The sequence below is a fragment of the Cebus imitator genome, unplaced genomic scaffold (genome assembly GCF_001604975.1).
Source record: "Cebus imitator isolate Cc_AM_T3 unplaced genomic scaffold, Cebus_imitator-1.0 Scaffold32, whole genome shotgun sequence".
NCBI lineage: Eukaryota > Metazoa > Chordata > Mammalia > Primates > Cebidae > Cebus > Cebus imitator.
In genome coordinates, this window is record NW_016107347.1 from 1,606,716 (window position 1) to 1,624,446 (window position 17,731).

General features: G+C 38.7%; 1 protein-coding gene across 1 annotated transcript in view; it reads left to right on the forward strand.

The window, feature by feature from the left end:
- SPAG17 (sperm associated antigen 17) overlaps positions 1-17,731 on the forward strand; it is a 246,270-nt gene that overhangs the window by 25,619 nt on the left and 202,920 nt on the right. Inside the window, exons 2-3 of the mRNA XM_017524168.2 lie at positions 9,515-9,655; positions 10,234-10,317. Of these exons, the coding sequence (XP_017379657.1) occupies positions 9,515-9,655; positions 10,234-10,317 (225 nt within the window). The remainder of the gene's footprint in view (positions 1-9,514; positions 9,656-10,233; positions 10,318-17,731) is intronic.

Below are 17,731 nucleotides of genomic sequence, written 5' to 3' on the forward strand. Positions count from 1 at the left end.
CAGCATCAGCTCTGGACCCTAACTCCCTCAATAAAGGCCAGTCAAGACCACCGATGTTAAATAGCCCTGACAAGAAATAGTTTCTAGAAATTTATTTCACGATACAAGCATTGTTTGCTCATCTTCACACTCCTATGTTAGTCATTTTGTGTATCCCTTAGTTCGTTACATCACATACATTTAGTCATACTAATATGATAAATGCCCATTGAGCTGAACTGCTACTCATTTTTGTTGAATTGAGGTAGTGCACAGATTCCCTGACACTATTCTTGCTCAAGTTACAGTCTCATAGTTTTTCTGACACACCCCCAGGGAGCTGTTGGAGATATTCCCATCGTTCCTGCCAGCATAATATAAAGTCAGCTCTCTAGAAGATCTGGGACTGCCCCACGGATCCTCTTTCCTTAACCCTTCTTTCTCACCCTGTCATTTGAAGACCATATCTGTAGACCTAAAAATCAGAATGCATGCTCAGACATTAGGAATATTATGAGGTGGGTAATTTGGCTGCCAAAATATTCCCCATGCTTGGACGGACATTTTATTGAATTTGGGGAAGAATAAGATAGAGTTAGTAGCCAGGACAATCTTGTGTTAGTAGAGATAGTCCTGGATATGCTTCACTCAAGATGGATGTTGAAATTAAATTATATCCATGGCTTTGTAGTAAACAAGGAACTAGTGAAGACACTTGCATTTGCTGTGCGAAAAAGTCGTCCATGAGATTGAATTAACTGAGCAACAGCTGTGTAGCATGGATGGCGAATGAGAATGAGCATTGGCTGGTTATTTTGTTTCCTTTGGGTAGCCATACTGCCAAGGCACAACACATTCACGAAGTATATACAAGGCTTAATGTATAAATGACATTTACAATAGAGGAAGGAAGAAGGAAAAACAAAGCAAAAGGGATACAATAGACTAAATAATGAGCTAACATTAAATCTTGAAAATATATCTTATTTTTTAATGTGGAAGATAGTGATGCAACATTGAAGGAACTCAAGCAAGGTCAAAGAAGGTCTTGTGCTTGAGGAAGGAGTTGATGAAAGGTTGTAGCTTTTAATATATGATGATGAAAAGAGATCTCCTTTTTTGGGGAGTGAGTCTCTGATTCCAGTTTTACATTTCTGGAGCAATTAGCAGGACTCCTCTTGGCTTTTCTTGGTCTCTTCTGTTAGAAGAATGTCTCTGATATGTAATATTTGTTTGAAAACCCAAAGAAGCTCGTTTCCTTTTGAGGTTTGCCTTGCTTTTTATGTTCTGAAGTTCATTTTGAATCTCAGATTTTGCTCCAAGCAATAAAACTGGTTGGATTGTACTAACATAATGGAGCCGTAATTTTAGCCCACTGTTGGGGGTGGGGAGATAGTTAAGGTGTGTAATGGTTCTGTGGTTTCTCTGTGGAGTAGAATTCCCTGCAAAGCTTTTCCATGTGGTGCTTTAATAGCTGTCTTAAAACTCTCTGATGCATGGAGCAAAACTGAATTAAGCTCATGTGCTAGATTGGTGGGATGGGCCGAAGACTCTGTGAAAAACGAAAGAAAAACAAACAGCCTAAGCCAGAGGCTATACAATCCAGAGAAGATCCCCAGGACATATCTAAATTCAAAATCACTGCATCAGTCGCTTCTTTTAACCCATTTTTGCAGAACTTTCTATAGAAAATTAGAATATTTCCCTTGCATATATTAGTCTTTTACATATATGTGGTGCTCAACAAATTTACAAAATGACCCTAGGTATATTCATTCTTGGGTCCTGCAATAGTCTTTTGAAAGTTGTATTAATAGATTCATCATTTTGAATGAGAAAAGTGAGTCACAAAGACAAGCCCAAAGTCATTTGACTAAGAAACCACAGAGGCAGAATTTGACACTACCCCAACCTCTCTGCATATCTACATCAGAACTTCAATCACTGGTGATCACATTTAATATTTATGAAGACAAGGAAAACCAGACAGTGTATACATGCATAGTAAAGCTGTTTTTAGACTACTGGTTTTTCATCAGTGAATATAAACCATGTATAGTGTTGTTTAAACATCAAAGGAATGAGCTGTTTCTCTAATTCAGATTCTGAGTGATTCAGAGATATGAGTCCTTCCAAAGTGCTGAGTGTGGCTGATAAAATGCCACATACTCAGTCGGCCCTCCCATGCTATGCATGTGTAAAAATTCTCTTTAGTGTGTGGTTTTGGCTGCTAAGTTCAAGAAACATTTATTGAATGCTACTATATGCCAGGCACATGGGTGAAGTAGGAAGTTGTTTAGGGTCCGTTCTGGTATAATCCTAGGGGAGCCTTTTCCACTGGACCAATTCACAGCCTGAAATAACCACCAGGGCATCCCTTTGAGTTAGTTCAGGAGTCACTGGGATTCCTTTTTGAAAATGCAGATATTAGAAGAAATACTTTAAAATGGTCCTAGCACTAAAGCTTCCATATATATATATATAAAAATATATATATATATATATATATATATGGTACATATATAATAATGTACTAACTATATATATATATATATATATATATATATATATAAAATTCCAAATCAACTCTAAAGACTCTGAGCTCAATAGCAGGTAATATCTAGGAGAAGGAGGTAGTGGATTCTGGTAAGGTCTGTAATGAGCTCTGCAAAGCTAGAATATAGCAGCAGGCCAGGAAACCTGTCTTATCTAGGGAGAGGGGTGCACTAAGGCTCTCCATCAAAAATAAACTTCTATTTATTTCCTCTGTTTTTATTTTAAGAACTAGCCCTGCATGACATCCATGTTTTAGGCCTGGATGTCCAAAGCTGACCAGATTAACATTTGCAGTTCAACCAGCAAACAACCGATTCATTTTCATATTTTGTAAGCCAAGTAAGCAGATCCACATCTGTAATAGAAAGCAGCCTGGGACTGTTCTCTACCCCCAGTCGTCCGTATGGCCGCCTCAGAGGTCATCGTCTTCATAGACAGCCGGTGCACAAAGTCTAAAGCTCAGTGCCTTCTCATTTGACTCTAATTGATATTTGGCTTGTGTCTGTGGTTGATGATGGGTTAATGTCTCTGGCAGACTTGCACGGGCACAAAATGACTTGAAGATTTCTCATGCCACACACATTCTCTCCCATGACTCTGAAAAATTATTATACATACCTTTAGAATTTTAAACTAATACATTCATGATTCTGGTCCTCTCTTCCAAGGACCTAGAGTATTTTAGAAACATGTCAGTTAACAAGTTTATTATTATCAAAGAGGAAATTATTTTACAAAATGTTGTTCAAACTTATATTTGCCTTTTTGTGATGAAACAGTTGATATTCTGTTTGATTTTTTTCCCCTGGGTCTCTCATAAGTTCTCCACACTTAAAGTGGCTTGCATGGACTAACCATGTTTGTTCTAATGACCAAGAAGAGCAGAAGCCCCCAAAGTAATATACTTAAGGATGGCTAGGATTATTGCGAGATGCTATCTTTCTATAGGTTTTCTCATTCAATCTTCACAACAATCCCAATAGACAGCTACTATCATTATCTTCATTTATGCATGAGGCACAGAGAAGTTAAGTAACTTGCCCTGGGACAAACAGCTTGTTCGTTGATATTTGAATCAGGGCTCAGTGACTCCAGACCCGGCTCTTAATTACTGTGGCACAATGCCCCATGCTTCTTCAAGGGGCCACCACAGTGTGAAGGAATCCAGTCACTTGTGGGCAGGGTATGCTTAGGGATCTCCCAGATCATTGCCCCCCATGTGCAGATGCCTGAGTGGAGAAGTAGGGAAATGGTCAGGAGGAAAGGAGAGTCCTCGAGTGGGTTGACCCTGCTCCTCTCAGTGGTCTCTATACTTGCTTTTTGTAGAGCCCATTTTGAAGGATAGGACTTAAGACTAGGTCACACCTGAAGCAACATCAGCAGACATTGCTGCAGAGTGTGTATTTGGGATGGAGGTGGGGTTCTTGTGCAAGAGAGGGAGTAAATCTGTTTTGCCCTCCTTAATATTTTCTCAGAGACAGCTTTGGTCTTCCCAATAAAAATCATATCTAAGTCAGTCTTAGACATGCAACTCTTCCTGGGATAGAAGCTGTGATGTGCTGGTAGATGTTTAGTAACCTGTTCCACACGTGGAAATCTCCGATTTGTAGTGTTTGCCATCGCCTTAGTTTAAATATTCCTACTGTAGTATATTTCCAATTATTAAGGCAGTTTTACTGAAGAGAGTTGGGAAGAGCCATGAGCAATCAGCTTTAGCACATCCCTAGACAGAGGTCAAGATGAGGGTGAATCAAGCAGTCTTTGCTGCAGGGGCAGGTGTCAGGTTACGGCCCTCTCCCAGATTACGGACCAGGACCACACGCACTGTGTGCTGCTTCACTCTGCCTCTCTTCTCTCTCCACTCCATCCTGATATTCTTCCACCATAAATCAAACTTATAAGAATTTCTAAGGCACCCTGAAAAAAAAAAAGAAAGAAACCCCTGAACTTGCAGCCTATAGATAGTAGGTTGGGAAGGAAAGAGGGATCAGGCCTTCAAGGTACCTTCTGATAGGAAATGGGAGAAAGCAGGAAGGAGAGAGAGGGGAGGAATGGTTTTATAGGCAATGCACATTTGGATGTGTGTCTTTGACTGTTTTCTCCTCTCTGGAGGAGCATCCTCCTTCCCCTAGCATCTGGTTGCATGTCTAAGTCACTCCTGGGAAATACATCTAAGCCAAGGAATGGCCACAAGGCCCAATTGCCCAATCCATTGTCACTGACCCCTGGTGTGGGCCATGTTAGATCAGATATAGTGTGTTCTCTTCCTGAAGGACTCCAGGGCCATGGACTGTATACCCTGCAGTTTCCTGACATGCTGCATTCTAGCATTTTATGATTCGAGGGTCAAAACCCTCTCAGGATCCAAATGTACTCCCTGTTGCTTTAAAATATCCACCAACAGATATTTACGTATAGAACCCTGCTGTTTCCCATTCACTGCCAGGCACCACGAAGTGCAAAAGCATAGAAAACATGATTTCTGACCTAAGGAGTTTACAATCTAGATGACAAAATACAGCAGTCGTGTGGTCCAATTCCTAAATAAGGATTAATTTAACAGTATGATTCAAACTATAGCACTTATCATAAACTGTGAGATATATATAATTAGAGTCTATAGTAATAAGTAGAGTAAAGAGTTAGATTAGTGTATAGCATGGTCATTAATAGTATTCTTGTTTGTTATGTAATAACATATGCCCATTTTTAACCTATATTTTCAACCTATTTTACAGTTAAATCACACAAATAGGATTGTAGCAGCCAGTTCTATGTAATAAAAATATTTCTCCTGCTGGCCGAAAGCCCATACCAACACTCCTTCTGATGCAGATCCAAGACTCTTTTTGAAGAAAAAATCTGGTATGAGAAAGACATTCACAAATCTCTGTCCATTTGGCAGTAAATCTACTTAACAAAAAGGCTATCATTTCATCAGAGTATTGACATAAAGTACAGGTTTGCATATTCGTACAGTGTTAACTAGCTCTTAATAAAACCTGACTTTTTGAATGTTGCATTGATTTTACCTGGGGCATTTAGACAGCTTCTCCTAACAAGGGCGCTGGCCACTGCTGGTTCATAGACCTCATCAGTCCCTGTTCTGTTTTGGGTAGAGGACTATGAGACTCTCATCTCGAGTCCTTCAGGGACACAGGCGCCCTGTCATACTAGCAAAGGCAGCAGAAGAGAGCTTACAAGCCCTGCCCTTGTTTTTCCCTATATTAGCTGATTACTTGTGCTAATAGACGGAAGCAATTACAATCCAGTTGTCCAAAAGCTACTTTTCACTTGCTTTTGAAAAGGCTTTTGCAATTAAGAATATGAAATGCCTAAGTAAAATGTGGAGAATTTGCAATACATGAAAGAAAAACAGTTGTAAATTTACCCTGTGTCTCTGGGACAGTAGGCTTCTGTGAGACAGCCAGTTTCTCTGCATTTACATGAATACTTTCCTGCCTTAGGAGACTACCATGTAAGAGTCTGGGTTAAGAAGCTCCCCTGCTAGGCCTCAAATTAGGTGAGCCTGGTAAAGTAAATAAAAGGAAATGGATTGTGTCCATACATGACTTCACTCCCATCCTTTGAACGTCTTTATCAATCACTAGGAGGGGCGGGACTCAGCAATGATCACATACGACACACGCCTCCAGGTCATAGAGAGCCAACTTGATTCCCTAAGGTGCTTTTGGTGTGACAGGCCTAGACCCTCTTCCTCCACCATTGGATGTATCTTTTCTAAAATTATTAATCTTTTCTTTCTCTCAGCTCATGCCACTAATTGCACCCAAACTTCTTAAACTTGTTAAGATAGTTTAAGAAGTTTGGGTGTAGTCAGGAGCCTGTGGGCAATTGGGTTGCTCACATTGTACTTTCAAGTGCCCACAATGGTCAACCCTGGCTTTCTCCATACTAAATTTCCCTTGCTTTCCTGTGAACTTAAATTTAAGGACTTCATTTAACTGCATATTGGGATAGGATATGGGTAGAGGGTACCCATATTTTGATTGTATTTTGCCAAATCTAATCTGTGTCCAATTTTTTTCAAGTTTTTTCTTTCTAAAAATGCTGCCAGTTGGTGGAAGTTTGGAATCTCTGGTTTCCCTGGAATACTAAGAGAAAGACTCAGAAATTGCATTTGCAGATAATTGCTTATTTAGCTATTCTGTCCAATTAGATATGGGGAAATGACTTGTTCTTCCTTAGTTGAATATTGCATATTTGCTAGCATCTCACTGCCCCCTGCTGCAGCTCACAATGAGTGCATCCTTCTCTGTGGGCATTCTCTATATTATTACTGTCTGACTGGTCCCTGTCATGTTTCCTCAGGTTCTGGCCAAGTGATTAGACACTAAATCAACTCTGACAAAGTTATGAGTTCCTTTTTGCCACATCGATCCAATTTTAAAGCACACATTTGGCGTGCAAGAGAGCATAGATGGGTAATGGGGACAGAGCTGGACTCCTCAAAATGGAGCAACGTGGCCTGGATCCTCAGCTCTTATGGAGAGCTCTAAACAAATCTGAACCAGCTCTCACTGGGACAGACTGTCTCAGAGTTACTTCAGAAACCCAGAATTTTCAGTCTAGTGCCATGACTTGGAGGAACAATTTTATGTTAAGATGTTTCCTGGAGCAAAGGAACAAGAGCATTGCAGTTGAGAGAAAGAAACTTGGGAAATTTTTTAACCTCTTTGATCCTTTGTAAAATTATTATTTTTAAAAAAGTAATCATATGATGTTTTAAGTATTTAATACATAATCTTTTTGAAGGCTCTATACTTGTGTATACATGTGAGATAAATCTTTGCCTATTAGTTTTATTATGGCCAAGGTAGCCTATTAGGTGCAATTTAATGATTATAGAAAGACATTCTGAGCCCAAAGACTTATTCCCAAAACTGTTCTAAAATGATCACAAAGTTGCAAGCAATGTCCATGGTCTCCATGAGGTTCTGCCAAAATGACCTTGAACAAGCCATTTAACTTTTTTGGACCTTTGTTTTTCCATCTATAAGACAATAGTGAAACTATTTTGTAGGGTGACTTAGGGATTCAATGACATATGCCTGACACATGGCAGATTCACAGTGATCGTCAGTTCCCTCCTCCCCCTCCCCTCTTCTTTGTTTCTGGTCCAAATGGCCAACACCTGACTTGACAGCAAATACTCATGGGTAGATAGGTGATGGACTCTCTCAATTGCCCCCAAGGGGCATAAAGACAGCCTTTCCTTGTCACCATCAGCTTTCAAATATTGGCAAGGAAATTTGCAGTGGAGAGTAGTATAAGGGGGTAAAGGTGGTTATTAGAATCTTCTGTCTTGGAAGGTGTAGCTGCCAGGAACTTCAAGGTATTGCCTGTTCTGGAACTGGTGTATTTTATTGTGGAATGAAACAGATTTCCCCCCTGTAATGATGCCTACAGTTGCAGCTTTGACCTAGGAAGCAGACGAGAGAAAAGAAGGCATCAAACTCAGGAAAGGTCATTTTGTGATCATGGATTTTTTTTTCTAAATAATGCATTGTAAATATCATACCTACTTTTAAGAATCAGAATGTTTTATAAAAAACAAATGGTCGGTCTTCCTCTGGTGAATTTAGAGACAAAAAGAATGCTTTCAACTCGTTGAAACAGAGAAAAACACACAAAGTCACACCTACCTGCATCCGTGCATGCACACACACAGTTTGCAAGTAAAATTTACATTTTTATGCTTTTACATGTGTTTTTTGGTTTGGTGATAGCCTTGAGAATTGGATGAGTCTTGTTAGGTAGTTAATAGATTTCCATGGAGGAAAATAAGAATTTAAGGATAATCATTCTTTGATGGTAAGAAAGGATTTACAGTTAAGTATTTTCTCCCACCTATACCCTAGTTCTGTCATCAGCCTGATTATAAACTGGGCAGAAACCAGAGAAACCACATAAAATGATGCATTTTACTAAACCTGTGTGACCTTTTCAAATCTAAACATTGTTCTGGTATCCACCAGGAGACTGTTTTACTGTATTTGAATCAGACCTCTAGAGAGGAGCTAGAGAGATGCTTAGATATTGACCTGTCAACCCCTTTATTTTACGAATGGGGAAACTAAGGCCCAGAGAGGTCACATGACTAGAGTACCCTCCCTTATTATTCTCTCTCTTTTCTGATGTCGTTATCATGTTTATTTGTTTCATCTCCACCTAAGATTGTTAGTGTTCAAAAGCAGGAATACTGATTTGCATGAGTAGCTCTTTCCTCAGCACCTCACAGTAGGTAATGTGTGGTAATCTAGTGACTGCCATTCTTAATCTCCCAACAGAAATTATAATTACAATAAACAAAGAGAAAAAAGTACTGAATGTAATTCTTTAGTAACTTATTTTTTTTTAATTACTTGATGCAAAATATCATGTCCAAGTGTAATATTTTCACCCATTTCCTGGGAGTGGAAAGGACTCACTTGTGAATTAGCAATGAGATTCTTGTGTTACACTAAGAGAAAAAGATATGGTTCAGTTCTCATTTGGCAGCTCATCCAATATGACCCAACATTTAACAATTTTTTCAGCTTTTTCTATATTCCTACCACTATTTAGAATTTTAGAATATACCAGGGGAAAAAATAAAGATTCCTGTCTGTTGAGATTGCATCTTAATGTATATTTGTGACATAGGAATGGGCGATTGCTTTCCAACACCGGATTATTATTGGACAGCATTCTAGTGAAAGTGTCATTTTAAAAAATTGTCTTCCTCAAAATGAAAGGCCTAGTTTCTCAAGAAAAAAATTTTTTTGGTCAAGTTGCATGAAACTTGGCACAATACTGCCGCCTTGCGACTACTTCAGTCAGAGAATCACATACATTACAAGGTCACCTCTGTCTATAAAGTTTACAGGAAAATTATCCTGTTTCTCAGTGGAAACGTTTGGCACAAAATGACGTATTCAGGAATATTTTAAATCTAATTCTGTCTGATTTTTAATAGAACGATTGGAAGGCCTCCATTGCTTTTGTGGTTGGGAATCAGATTCAAGATGATCTTCTCATCCAAGCCCTTACCCTGGCTGTCCAGGTCCCTCAGCGTAAACTCTTCAGTATGGCATCGTGGCAAGACATTCTCCAGCAGGTACCTGTCCATTCCTACCTCAAAGCCCCCTGAAGACTTTTTTACTTAAAGTAATAGAATTTAAAATAAACTATCATATTTTTGGGCTGTTTTGTAAATTTTGATGGATTATTTTAAGTAACTAGCTAGAATAAATTTGGGTTTTTCAATCTGAAAGAACTTATTTTTGTTCATTAATTTTGTTCATTCAACGTGCATTTCTCTCACAAGGATTTCTGAGGTCATACCAGGCACCATACTAGGATCTGTGAGAAAATATTTAATAAAAGTTAAATAATTATAAAATACTAGACTATTTAAGACTCCAGGGAGGTACATGACTAATGGGAAATGAAGGCTACAGAGAATCATAGCTGTCAGAGGTCAGAGGAGAGCAATAATATAGAAAAGGCCTGCCAGATGGCACATAACCATACAATTACTGACAACTTACCAAAGTGACTCTAAATATTTTACCTAATTCAGACGTACCTCTTTCTTGCTAGGTTCCCCAACCCCTCAGGTCCCCTAGATATTTGAAAGTTACATATATCTAAGTATTCCTCAAATAAGGCTTTTTAATTATAATTTTCTTACAGATTAATGAAATAAATACCCTTGGATCTGCTTCGTCTAAAAAGGCAAAAAAATCTGTAGGCGGTAGTGCACCTTTATATTATGAGGTAAGTGAAAGCGTTTATAGAAGAGATTTTTGTGTTTTTAGAAAAAAGAATTGAGGTAATAATGTGATAGCCATTTTTAAATTTAATTCATTCTTTGAAAATAAATGCCTGCTCCTTATTAGAGATATTTGTTCCTGATGGTGAACACGAAAAAATCTGCCTCCCTTTTTTTAAACAAAATTTCCCTTTACAAATAAAATTGTCCTAGATGGTTTATACCATTGCTGCATCTAATTGAAATAATTGAAAAATATAAATCAGAAACTTATATACACCTGAAGTTTGGGTCATACTTTCTCACGATAATTGCTGAGTATGTGATAGTATTAAGGAGAGTCATATTATCAGCATATCATGAAGTCTTAGTTTTAACAAAGAAACAATGTAAAAATGTGCCAGAAAGTGTTTCTTGTATCAGACAGAGGCACAGCTGGAATGATTTTCCATCAGTTTGTGAACTTGGTGCACGTTTTACATCCCACTTTAATCAATAGGAAAATAATGATACTCTTTGGATTCATGGTCTGTTCCATTTCCAGCAGCTGCTTAGTATAAAGTCTAGCTAGGCTGACCCAGTGGGCTTGTGCAAAGGACGTAGGACTCATTCTCCGTATGAGGGGATTTCCTCTCACCCTGCCTTGTTAATATCTAACTCACAGCTTTCAAGAAACTATAAAAATCCAGTGATTAATTAGAATATCACTTAAAATTTGCAAGGCACTGTTTTATGGTGCAGCCGACCTCAAACATAAAGAGTTTTGGATCTTTCTAAGACGAACTTGTTTGCACTTTATTTCAGTGATGACTAATAAAGTTTTTATGTGTCTCAGGTCTTGGGTGATTACATATGGTCTATTTAGTATTGCTCGAGTACTATCTGAACAAGTTTCACTGGATTTATTCACAATAGACAGTACTGTGAATTTTATAGCATTAACTCTTGCTACACCGTGCTCACCATCCTGGCAAACTTATCTGTGCTTTTGCAGTGAAATAATATATTTTGTCTCTTTTTCATAATGTTCTGAATGTGTGTGTGCTGCAGTTGAAACATTATGTGATACCTGGATTTAAAATACTGGAATTTTTCTTCTGAAGTGGCCACAGAAATCCATATCCAATTCTCAGGCCTGGGATCAATTAACCCCACAAAAGATCCTTTCTTCTTCACAGATACTCAGTAAAAATCAGAAATGATAGCAGGCCAGTTTTGATGTTTAGTCCGGGCAGGCATTCTGACTTGGATGTGGGATAGCACAAAATTACAAACGGAGAGTTAAGTTAGAAAGCCATCCCTCTCCAATATGTGCTGCGACTCTTGGTTGCATATTCTTCACTCGGGGAGGTCCATTTCACATCTGGCTCCACCACATTCTTCCAGTGGAGCATTTGGACAATAAGCCTCCCACACTCGCTCACATGCCGTCTTCTGAATGGTTCCAGAAGAAAAGAGAAGGTAGGTGGAGTGCCATGGAGACTGGACTTGAGGTGCACCAGACATTCATTAATGCCAGTCGCTGAAGGAAAAATGATAAAGACCATAAAACAAATTCAGACTCCTGATCGGCATCAGCCAAGGACAGGTTGCACATCTGGAGAAGACGGGCATATTTTCCATCTCAGTCCCTTCACGCTTGGGACCTGTTCAAGCACTCATCCCAAGTGATTTGAAAAGTCACTGGCAACGCCTGCAGAGCTGCAAAGTAGTTGTGAGTGGTAGGCATGGAAGAGGCCCAGAAAGTCTCTTGGGACTTCTGGACGTTTGAGCCATGTAGAAAGTGTGCTCATGAATCTATTTCTGTTTAGAATCTGGCGTGGTCTATAGCAACTAGGACACTTGACAGAGGTAAGCGCCTGGGGAGCGAAAGTCTTACTACATCCCATTTCTCAAAGGAAACTGCGCTGCGGGAGAAGAGACAATCTAACAAATTGCTTACGTTACGTGGCAGATTCTTAGAAACCTCAAATTAAGAGATAAGGAACTCAAAATATAACAGCCATGCACGTAAACACCTATATTTACTTCTGCTTGTAGGGCACTCTTGTAAGCCTTAAATCAGAGCCTAGTTATTCTTATTTTAAACACAATCTTAACCAATTTGGCTTTCTGGTTTCCTAGCCTGTGGTTGATTAGAAGCAGCAAATTAAAGTGAGACTTCACTATAGTGCACTTCATCCATGAGTAGTAAAATAGTGTCAGAACCACATGACATATTTCCAATAATGACTAGCAGTGTCTGGGCTAGCAAAGACCACATTCCTAAGTGATTTGCTCAAGTTTTCATTTGGATGGCTTGGTGTTGTGTACACACAGCCTCATTTTGAAATTGTGTAATTCCCCCTGAAACCTTAGAATTTCATCTAGCCATGGCATCGTATATGTGAGAGTCTTTATTTATAAACCATAGTTCTTTGAAAAACGGCTTAGATTTGTGCTAATGTGATTTCACAGAGATGCAGCTGCAGCTCATTTGTTCATTCACGTTCTCTTTTTGGAAACCGTGTTTTGCTCTAGTAGAAACTACTCCAAGAACTCATGTGGGAATAAGAACAGAATATTCTTCTTTGTTTATATTCCCAGGAATGTTGGCTATTACTTTATTATCATCATCATCCTCATTATTGTTATTTAATATTTATTATTACTTAATATAAATTATTATTTATTATTTAATAATGAGGATGAGGATGATCCCATGCACTGGCATATAAGCCCCACTTTCCACATGTAATCTTATATGAGGATATGGACACATTTGAAAATAAATATACACTTATTGCCTGCATTATATAGTAGCCAGTTTTACTAATTATTAACAAATATATTCTTGTTCAAGCCCTAGTGCCAGGCACTACTAGTCAATGAAAAGAGAGGAAGGAATATTAATATTGTAAAGACTCTAACCTCAAGAAGCTTAAGGGCCAGCTAGAGGGAAAACAAAAAAACAAAATATACGTAGACATAAGCCGGGCACATGGAAGGCATTCAATAAATAGTTGCTGAGTCAACGAATAACACAATGCAGAGAATAGTCAGTGAAGTTCTTGAGGGACAGGTAAAGCATATAAGAATTCAAAGGAAGGTGAGATTATCATTAGCTGGGGTAGTTGGCAGGGAGGGGTGAGAACCAGAGACATTTTTGTGGAAACGTTGGCATTTGAAAGGAAAGGAAAGGACCTTATAATTTTGATCTGTTACGTGTATTACATCAATTAGCCCACATCACAATTCTAAAAGGAAATATAAAATCCCCATTGTATGAATGGGGAAATGGAGGCATAGAGAAGGTAGAAAGGGGAAAATCAAACACTGCATGTTCTCACTCATATGCGAGTGTTGAACAATGAGAACACGTGGACACAGGGAGGGGAGCACTACACACTGGGGTCTGTTGGGGGGAAACAGGGGAGGGACGGTGGGGGATGGGGAGCTGGGGAGAGAGAGCATGAGGAGAAGTGCTAGATGTGGGTGATGGGGAGGAAGGCAGCAGATCACACTGCCACGTGTGTGCCTATGCAACAATCTTGCATGTTCTTCGCATGTACCCCAAAACCTAAAATGCAATAAAATAAATTTAAAAAAAAAGAAAATATCATCAAAATAGTACCACTATGGACTAAAAAAAAAAAGAATTTGGATTTAACCTAAGATAAACCTATAGCACCAAGTTTTTCTACTTTATCACCAACCGAGTAATCTTTCACTCTCAGTCTCCTGGTAATCTTTCAGTCTCAAAGCTGTCTACCCTTGCATGGATGGGTAGATCTTGACATTCAAGTATGTAAGAGGGCATTCTAAGAAAAGGGAATAGCTCAAGCAAAGCCATCGGACTGGGAGAAGACTGAATGAATGTGTACTAAATTTGAAGTTATATGGTATAATATATACTCAATGGGAAAGATGAATCTTGCACATATTTTAGTTGAAACTTTAAAATCCTAAAGATGGAAATCTATAAGGAAACATTTCAAACACTGCTTTAGATTGATGCCTGAACTTAAATGTACTTGCTAGCTATGCACAGATAATTTTCTGTGTATGTATGCTTTATAGCTCACATGGAAAATCTGACCTGTGTATTTGTAGGTATACTCAGTCCTGACCAAAATTAAAAAGGAAAATATCAGTGGTCATTCAAAACCAACTGAAATGTTCTCAGTGAGAGAGTTCTATGTGTACCATAAATGCAAAGATTCTCCCACTTATGACTAAATCTGATACACAGTAAGTGAACTTTATAGGATAAATGTGCAAATTTTACATTTGACATTATCACTTTGATAAATCAGAAAGAAAAAGCTACCAGTTGATAGGGGTTGACTTACCAATTAATCCAAAAGCAGAACCAACCATTCTAAAAGTTTTTAAATTCCTCTTCATGTTTCCTTTCATTTCATGATGGTGTTCACCATACCTACCTACCTGGAAAGGAGCCTTCATCCACACAAATGGGCTGTGATGTATGTGCCTGTGACTTATTTATAAAAGACTCATTAGGACACCACAAAATAAAAAAGGAAAATGAAAAGCTTACTGAAACAAAAATTGTCTATAAAGAATAAAGGTTTTTATGCTCTAGTTGATGGCTCATCGATTTCAAAACAATTTTCCAAGTTTCTATACAACAACGAACTTGAATTATCCTAAACATTTTGTGATATGGTACAATTGTATCAATGGAAATAATTATTAATTTCCTTCTTTACTCCTATCAGTAAAAGAAGTTCTCATATTTTTAAGAAAATGATTTTTAAAATAACTTTTCTTTTCAACAAATATATCTTAAAATATTTCCATGGGCCTTTCTGTTGCAACTGGGAGACCATCAAATGTGGAAAGATTTTTCTGATATTAGATTTGAAAATAATGGACCAAATGCAGTTTAATAAAATGTAGGATGCAAATTAGGTCTTCAGATCTAATTCATTTCACCATACTTTTAAGACATTATGCTAGTGCATCAGATTAGTAAGCCCAGATGTAATAGTTCCATTTTTTGACTTTTATTTTCTGGATGTATAGACATTTTTCTCAGGTCTTTTCCAACATGTATTTATTAATGATTCACAAGTAAGGACACAGGCTTAATTATTATCTAGTTTGCTACTGTTTTCCAGATTCCTGATATGAAACTCATTTTTTAAACAGTGCCTTGAATTAATAGTCAATTCAATAGAATTGTAAGCCTTTATTTTGGGGGTGGCCCTTGTCAAAATGAAAAATGGAAAACTCATGCTTCAGAGATAGGTACAAATAATATGTGAAAACATTGAAAAGTTTTGAAGTTATTAAAATGGCAGCTCTATTGGGAACAGAGAGAGCAGTATGTCATGGAAGAAACGAAGGAAAAGGGAGACAGGAAGCATTCTCTGGCCTTTTCAATCCTGCGTTTTAAAACAAAACAAAAAAATTCTGGAAGAATTGGAAGCTAGCCAACCTAATGCCGTTATTTCATAGAGCTTAGGGACACACCAGGAAATTACAGGCCAGTTAGTTTAACTTCACTTGTAGGGAAAGTATTAAAAACTGCTGCAGGAGATCAAGTAAAAGGATGCTTAGAAAAGCACAGCTTGATTAAGGCAAGCCTGGCCAACGTGATTTTCAGAAAGGGAAGGTCATGTCTTAGGAACTTGTTGAAATTCTTTGAAGCTATTATGGCCAGTACAGTCTTCAAAGAATACAGCGAGACTCAGAATCTGCGGATCTTTCCGTTCCACATCAGTCCTTCAGGGATGCCTACGGAACGTGGCCCACATCAGGGCCTTGGCACTCCACGTTTAGAAACCACTATCAAAATAGCAGAAATAACCCCTGATGGAACATTTTTAAAGCTGGAACCAATTAATACAACCTGATATTTATAAATGTAAAATAATGAGACTTGGAACAAAATGTAGGACTATCAAGCTGTAACAAAGAAGTGCTACGCTGGGACTATTAAAAACAATCCAGGAGTTCTTGCGCCAAAATCCGGGGTTTTGGAGCCATTTCTAACCCGAAGAAGGAAAGAAGAGGAGAAAGAGCAGTGCTAGGAACAGTTATAAAGGGCTCTGAAAAGTTGCAAATGAATGACTTTTGTCAAGATGGGGAAGAGAGCAGTCAGATGTGTTAAGAGCCCTGGGCCTCCACACTTCTGGAGGGCCCCAGAGCAGCCCAGCAGAGAAAGTCAAGTTTGGGCTAGGGTCTGAGGGGCAGAAGGTCAGGGCTCCATTGCTTTAGGAATGGACTCCCAGGGTGTGAATATGTTTGCCTCCCAGATCAGAAACGGGGAGTTCTATTTTCAAAGAAAAGCAGAACTCAAGTAAAGGCATTCGAAAACAATCCAAATCATGCCCCAGCTCTCTTCCACCCTGGGACACAGGCAGCTGGCCAAACCCATGTGGCAAACAGAGTCCAGGAGAGGGGAGGTGGACAGAGGGGGTTGTGGTGGTGAGGCAACGGAGCCCAGGATCCAGCAGCAGGAAGCCCACACCACGCAAGGACTGGGTTGCTAGCTAGGACCTGCAGGCAGTGGGCAAGGCAGGAATCTCATCAAGAATTCCAGGACACAGAAATCAGTGGAGGGCCAACCATAAGAATAAAGTGAGGTTCAGCTAATGGAGAGAAGTCATCACAGCTTCTCCTAAGGGTCTGGGCTGGGGTGGTTTCTGAAAGCCTCTTAACACCCTACACTCTACAGGCACCAGTATTGGAGGGGTACTGAGGAAGGAATCAGGAGGACTGTATCATTCTATTTCTGTATTTAATGTGAAAAATCAACAATTACATACAGTGATAATAAAAATTACCACTTACTGAACACATGTATTCCAAGTCTTGTGTGCTAGGTACTTCATATATATTAACTAACCTAATATTCTTTTTTTTTGAGGGGGGGTGGGAACAGGGTCTCTCTATGTTGCCCATGTAAGTCTCGAACTCCTCGAGCTCAAGCTATCCTCCCACCCCTGCCAGCCTAAGTACTGGGATTACAGATGTAAACCACTGCAGCTGGCTAACCCAACCTTCTTAACAACCTTTCAGATACTTACGAATGATGAAATTGAAATCAGACTGGTTAGGTAACTTGTTGGCTCAGAAACGTGTTTTTTCTACTTGCATCTCACTAAAGCTGAGAATAAATAGTTTAAATTCTGAAAGTGGCTGCTGTGGTTTAACATGTCTTAAATATAAGCTACTGCTAGTTAATTAGAATTAAGCTTTAAATCTCTCAGTAGTTCTATTATATGTTTATTAGTTTTCCTTCTACTCAGGCAAAAACAATGAACATATATCTGCAAATGATCAAGAGGCCGAATAATTTCAGTTCGAGTTTTTAAGCCATTTCGATGAGTGGCTTTTGCCCGAATGTTTGGGTCAACAGGGGTTTTTCATTCTTACTGTTAAGATTTATATGGTTAAGTGACTGTGTCT